The 7,095-nt window shown below is 41.8% G+C and overlaps 2 protein-coding genes across 2 annotated transcripts; one reads left to right on the forward strand and one right to left on the reverse strand.

Moving 5' to 3' along the window:
* Window positions 1-312: 312 nt before the first annotated feature.
* Window positions 313-2,146, forward strand: DNaseII (deoxyribonuclease II). The gene is made up of 3 exons (XM_067778774.1): window positions 313-610; window positions 870-1,583; window positions 1,650-2,146. Exons 1-3 carry the CDS (start codon window positions 498-500, stop codon window positions 1,993-1,995), a joined length of 1,173 nt encoding a protein of 390 aa, XP_067634875.1. The 5' UTR covers window positions 313-497; the 3' UTR covers window positions 1,996-2,146.
* A 1,791-nt stretch (window positions 2,147-3,937) lies between these two features.
* Window positions 3,938-6,541, reverse strand: LOC137247842 (ESF1 homolog). Its single transcript, XM_067778775.1, has 2 exons — window positions 5,558-6,541; window positions 3,938-5,502 (listed from the first exon to the last, which is right to left on the reverse strand). Exons 1-2 carry the CDS (start codon window positions 6,458-6,460, stop codon window positions 4,018-4,020), a joined length of 2,388 nt encoding a protein of 795 aa, XP_067634876.1. The 5' UTR covers window positions 6,461-6,541; the 3' UTR covers window positions 3,938-4,017.
* Window positions 6,542-7,095: the final 554 nt, after the last annotated feature.

Here is a 7,095-nt window from a genome sequence, read left to right on the forward strand (position 1 = left end):
TCTCGATAAAGCATGCTTAAAAAATCCGAATCCGGTAACGAAAGTCGATCAGTAGAGTAGATCTTGGCAACCCTTTTATTCTACTTCGGCTTCCGGTTGCAGTTCTGATCTCGATAAAGCATGCTTAAAAATCCGAATCCGGTTTCGGTTTCGAGGCATTCACTTCCGTTACATCTCTATTATATTCTTTGACACTGCAATACCAATATGACTAACTCACATCGATCACTATGAGCTCACAGATTCTTACAATAATGGACAAGCGATAGTACCTATATATATATTAGTCATTATTGTTGTTGCTTTGTTTGCGATCACTTGTTTTGATTACTTCATACAAGGGGACTAAAGCTATTTTAATTCATTTAGTTTAGTCCCAGACGGAGCGTGGCTGTGAGCGCTTATGCGAAAGAGGAAGTTAATTTTTCGTACAAAACTAATAGAAGGCAAAACTGTTCACAAAAATTAGTATCTAGTATCTTTAAGGAGGCCATAAAATGAACTTGAAAGTGCTGCTGCTACTTTCCGTGCTCGTCACGAGCTGTTGCGGTGCTAAGAGAGCCGAACCAAAAGTATTTTGTAAAGATGAAAAAGGAGAAAAAGTGGACTGGTAAGTACGAGCAATGCTAGATATAAGTAAACCAAAAAGGGCGGGGGATTACAACAACAAATGCGCAAACGAAATCAGCTCCTCGTACTTCAAGAGACTCTTTTTCAGAATTACTGCAGCGCGTCCTCTGAAATAGCGTTCTGTTGTGGATATGGAATTTTTGGAATAAGTAATCTGTTTCCGATCCACCAGTTATTGTGTTTTTCGTTTATTTTAAGTCTCAATAATTTATCTTTCCATTTTCGTACCCTCAAAATAGGTTCTACATGTACAAGCTGCCACGAAATCACGCACGAAACGGTGCCAAACGCAATGGCAACGGCTTTAATTATCTCTACATCACCAGTCGTAACTATGACGCCTGGCAATTGTCAACACACGAAGTTACCTCGCTCGAGTCCATGCCTGGCAAACTACTACAACCACTTTTCGACGACGAGCGCATACTAATACTTGCCTACAATGATCAGAAACCTAACAGCAACTCGACCACCATGAAAGCACACGCCAAGGGTTTATTAGCCACCGACGGCGAAACAGCTATTTGGTTAGTGCATTCCGTACCAAAATATCCGGAAATACCACAATACAAATACCCTGCCACTGGAGCGCGTTATGGACAAAGCTTTCTCTGTATGTCTTTGCAAGGTAGCGAAGTGGATAAGGTTGCCACACAATTGCGTTTAATGGTGCCGCTCGTCTATTACACGCGCACGCCGGAAGCTGTACTCGCGCGTTTTCCCATACTACAGTTGGTGGTGCAGGGCAAGTGGAAAAAGGAAGCGCCCTATCAAAATGGACTGAAATTGCAAACACTTGATGGCGAGAAATTCAAATCTTTTGCAAAGAGTGGAAAGGCTGTAACGGAATTGTATGAAGATATTATAGCGCCAGCTTTGGATGTTAATCTGTTAGTGGAGACTTGGCGTAATGGTGGCGGTAATTTGGCATCGAATTGCACGCGTAGTGACAAGTGAGTTGCAGACTTGCTCTTTTAAATGTTTCTCAAAAAATTCTTATCTCCCTCTCTTTCTCACAGAGTTTTCAATATACAAGAAATCAAAGAGCAAGAACTACAAATTTCATTCCACACCAATTCGGATCATTCCAAGTGGGCTGTTTCGCAAGCAAGTGGTTTCAAACTTTGGCGCTGGCGCATTGGTGGCGCAGATTGGATTTGTGTTGGTGACATCAATCGTCAGAAAGAACAGTTGTTGCGTGGTGGTGGCAGTGTTTGCCTGAAAAATAGCAAAATTGCAAAACTCTACAGAGATATGATACAAAGTTATGAGCCATGCCCAAGAAATGGTAATAAGGCACAACTCGTAAATGGAACTCAAGAGGAAAGAGAGCAAAACTTGGCTGCAATCGAAGACGAAATTTGAGCATTGAATCATCCCATACAAAATTGGTTAAGTAGAACTAAGTTGACGATCCAGAATCGGCTCAGTATTTTTTATTATTTGTAAGCTTAATGTCTTTGTAAGTTCGAATTTAATGAAGAATAAAATAGCAATAAGAGTACCCCGATCTGAACTACGAGCACTTTGTTAGATTACATTAGGATAGGTGGGTTTGCCACCCTCTTTGGAGCAAACAATTCACTAGCGACTTATCTCAAAATTTAATTCAGAACAATCTTTATCAACATAAAGAGGTCTCCCGAGAGTTGGGTATAAGGACGGAACGTCCCATACTTACACACGAATAACAAAATATAGCTGAATGAAATCATCAAAGATTATTCCATTTCCACCTTTTACAAACGCTCTTATGCGGGGACGGTATTCAAGAGGTGACAGTTCTACCTTAATATACGTAAGAGTCGTTTCTTTCCCTGAAGGTGGAAGGGGGTGTTGCAGATGTAAACAGTGCCTTGTTGGATATTACTCCTGTGCGCGCCGGTAGTACACTCTCCTGGGACTCCCTCGGGAACAATTTAGTTTAGCAAACCTTCGAGTTTATGGATTCAAGTCGCATCTTACGAAAGGTATGGCTACCGCGGGTATACTCTAATTTCTTCAAACCACTGGTGGTTATATCTCGGTATATTTTATCGAAGCGATGCGGATGTTTTGCCCGTTCATGAAGTCTCCGTGATCTTCCAGTTAGTCTATAACAGTTTACGAGTACAATTTTGAGGTGTAAAGTTGGGAAGGAGGTTGCTTTGGGGAATTAGGGGTGGATGAACGCACCTTGATAGTATAAGGCATGGTCCCGTGTTGTTGTTGTTGTTGTAGCGATAAGGTTGCTCCCCGAAGGCTTTGGGGAGTGTTATCGATGTGATGGTCCTTTGCCGGATACAGATCCGGTACGCTCCGGTACCACAGCACCATTAAGGTACTAGCCCGACCATCTCGGGAACGATTTATGTGGCCACATTAAACCTTCAGGCCATCCCCTCCCTCCCCACCCCAAGTTCCATGAGGAGCTTGGGGTCGCCAGAGCCTCGTCTGTTAGTGAAACAGGATTCGCCGCGGATAGGTGAGGTTGACAATTGGGTTTGGAGAAGCTATATATTGCGCTGGCAACCTGAAGGGTTGCGCTACACACCCCTTGAATCTGGTATTTTAGTCGCCTCTTACGACAGGCATACCTACCGCGGGTATATTCTGACCCCCTTACCCGCTGGGGGACATGGTCCCGTGTGCTCTCGAGAGATCGATCCCGAAGTACTTACATTCATTCTATACTGGTGTACGGTCTACATGGCATGAGGACCCAAGAGCTAATGCTATTGTGCCACAAGAAAAGCCGGGGACTACAGATCTGCATTGCTTCTATCCATAGAAAAACGCTGCTATTGATGTCGTAGCCGTGGACCGCAGGAAGCATGAACAGCGAAGACCAAACACTTTTTCAAGATAGAAATTATAATCCTAGGTTGCGAAACAACTCGAATCTCTGCGGTATGTAGTTGGAAGTGCGCTTTTTCTCAAGCCACTCTGAGCCGCTAAGCTTTTATCTTCTTCTCGCTCTAGAGTCTGAATGCGTATGTGAAGAAAGGCTCCCAAATCAGATGTCTTTGTCATGATCCTTAGCCTACTTTTGGAAGGATTTATATCAACTTTTGTAGGGTTTGGCATTGTACCATCAGAGCAATCTCCTCACCTGGCAAAATTATTTCTGGTTGGCATCTGTCTTATAGTATTGGTTTCCGTTGTTAAGGCTACAAATCCTTTCGAGATTTTCGGCAAGGCTCTGTTTGGTTAAACTTGTGATCTGAAACCCAGTCTAATAAGATATTGCTTGAAAAAACTTGGGATTCACGGGTTGTGCTGCACAACAATTTCAATGTTTTCAAATGTGTTGTAAGACCTAGTAATATTTTTCAATCTTTAATAACTTTCATATAATATACAAATTCATAAAAACTTTTATATTCTAGTTAGAGTCTAGCATAAAATTTACTTCTGCTGCTTCAATTGAATTTTACGTTTTAAACTATTAACCAGTAACTTATTCTCTAATTGTTTTTTCGGTCGTTTGGCTTCAACTTCATGTACTGCATCATTATCACCTCCTTTTACAATCCCATTACCATGACGTCGCTTGAGCTTCTCTTGTATCAACAATTCCATTGCTTTAGTTTTCTTGAAATGCGAATCTGTGGGGTCAATATTGAATTTTGCCGATGTGAAAACAGCCTGAAAACGTGCATCATTTATATTTAGTTGGAAATTATCTTCCACTGCTTTGGATTCATTGGCAATGGCTGATTTTGATTTCTTCAATTGTTTGCGTCTTTTACGTTTCGATTTCGTTTCTTGTTCCGATTTTAGAATTTTTTCCAAACTAAAATGTTGCTTGCCTTGCTCTTCAGCGTCATCATCGTCTAGGAGAAGTTGCAACTCTTTTGCTTGCCTTTCTTCTTCTTCTGTTGCTTGTTGCCTATCCAATGCATTTTCTTGCTTTTTCATGTTTTCACGCTTTTTCGCTTTGGGATCAACGAATTCACCAGTTGCAAATTCTTCTGCAAAATAGGGATCATTCATATCGATGCCATCGGGAATGCTATCAGAGTCATTGTTCGCATCCGGATCCAAACCGTTTACTTGCATTTTCTTTTTCTTGCGCTCTTCCTTACGTTGCTTATTTTTTTCATTACGTTTTTTCAATACCTTCTCAATGGGTGTCAATTGCTGCTCCTTTTTTTGCCATTCGGGATCTGTTTCCTGCGCAACTTTGTCCTTATTTTGCTCTATATGCCAAGTTAGTTCCATTTCAAATTTTTTATTCTTCTTTTGTTTTTCTTTTTCGTTAATTTCCGCTAATAACGCTTTGTACTTGTTTATAACATCATCTTTTTTACGTTTAGGCTTTTCGTTGTTAGGCTCTACGCCACCGTTTGCTTCTTCTTTACTATCAAGCTCTTTGCCCATTGCATTTTCACTTTGATCCTCTTCATCTTCCTCCTCTTCCTCACTACTGTATGCCACGATTTTACGCAAGTCCCTATCACTGACTTCATCTAACTTTCCACTTGCCAATTTCTCACCCAATTCTTGTCTTTCTATCGCGGTTTCATCCCATGTCAGATCAACCTTGGCCTGCTGTAATGCTGTTGTTGTAAATTGGCGTGGCTGATAGCTATTGGTATCTGGTAAATCTGTACACACATCGGTAGCTTCATCATCATCGAAACTTGTGCCGTTTGGTATGACACGTAAATCAACACGCGTCGCTGAACTTTCATACTCAATGCCATCGCATTCCTTGTAAATCTTGTCCGCTGTTGCCACGCTGTCAAATACGGCTACGGCATAGTAGTAACGCAGTCGATTTAACTGGTACTGACGCAGCTTTTCCATGTGATATTCATCGCCTTCTTCCGCATCACTATCCTGCTCTTGTACGAGTTCTTCATCTGAATCACTCTCTGCATCTGAGCGCTGGAAATATAATAATCGATCAATTACTAAAAGAAAATTTCATTTTTAGTTCTACCTTTTTGCTACTCAGTTCTTTCCGTAGCCCGATTAACTCAGTTGGACCATGTACATCTTCTTCCCGCATGCGCTCTTTTCCAAATTCTGAGGGATAAATTGTTACGCTTAGCACGCTACCACCCGGCGGCAGAAACGAACTAAATAACACCATTAAATCCACTGCACGTATACGATCCCAGTCCATATTACATACCGCCAATCGGTTTGTAGACTCTTTTGTAGTTTCCGCCTCTTGATCTAACTCACCCCAAACGTGATCAATATTTGCCACAAGGTCTTCTTCTTCTTCACTCGACTCCTCATCTGAAGATGAGTCGGTGACCAGTCTTCCCTCACCACGCGCATAATCGATATTTGGATTCAACAAACGCTCGCGCAATGTTTTTGGAACTTCTTCACCGTCGCTTTCAAATTCATCATTTTCACCTGCTTCTTGTTCGTTGGGCGTACTCTCACCAGAGTCATCTGCATTATCGCGACTAATTGCTTTTTCCTCCTTCCGTTTTTCCAACTCTTCTTGCATTACATCATCATCTACCTCAGCTGATGGTTGTTTCACTTTGTCCCCTTCTTCATCCGTTTCAGAATCAGATGTATTGATCTCATAGTATTTACGCAAATCCTCTGCATTACTTTTATTAACACGTCGTCCATATTTGTCCACCGTGTACTTCACTTTGAATTTATCATCCGTAAACATGGACTGGAAACGTTTGTCGATTTTAACTTTCCGTTGCACCTTTGGTATGCCACGGAAGCGTGGATCGCTGACCAAATGTTGGAAACGTTCATCTTGCCAAATACTGGAATTGCTCGGTGCCTCAGTGCGAATGGTAGGTTTTCCATGTGCACTCTTAGGTTTCTTCACTTTTTCACCTTTTTGTGGTTTGTCTCTGGCCATTTTTTGTAAATTTGCTAAAATCACAACGAAGTAAAATGAAAACAATTGCAGCTGTCAATTATTTGGCACGTGCAATAACCGCAGGGATGCACGTATTGAAGCTTAGAATTCGAGGTGACAACCTGTCCATTATAACAGCTGTTTCTTTTATACATAGTTGCGCTGGGAAATAACGTGAACAGAAATTTCCGAAATGAGACCGGGCTACTCCAACACGAAAAAGCTAAAACAGCGATCGACTAGTAATACGCGCCCAAAAAATTGTGTCAAACGACGGGTATTAGCCTCAGCAGCAATAACTCGAAGGCGGAAAATAAAAATTTGGTAAAAGTCTAGAACAGGTGTCGGCTGCGGATAGGAGGCTTAGAATATTCATACGGTAGGTATGCCTGTCGTAAGAGGAAACTAAAATACCAAATTGATTCAAGGGGTTGCCAGCGCAACATATAGATTCTCCAACCCAATTATCAACCTCACCTACTCGTGGCGAATCATGTTTCATTAACAGCCGAGGCTCTGACGACCCCAAGTTCCTCTTGAAACTAGGGGTGGGGAGGGCGGAATGGCCCAGAAGGTGTAATATGGCCATATAAAATTCCTTAATGGTGCTGTGTTACCGGAACGTACCGGATCTA

This window comes from Eurosta solidaginis, chromosome 4, assembly GCF_040869045.1.
Source record: "Eurosta solidaginis isolate ZX-2024a chromosome 4, ASM4086904v1, whole genome shotgun sequence".
NCBI classification, from domain to species: Eukaryota; Metazoa; Arthropoda; class Insecta; order Diptera; family Tephritidae; genus Eurosta; species Eurosta solidaginis.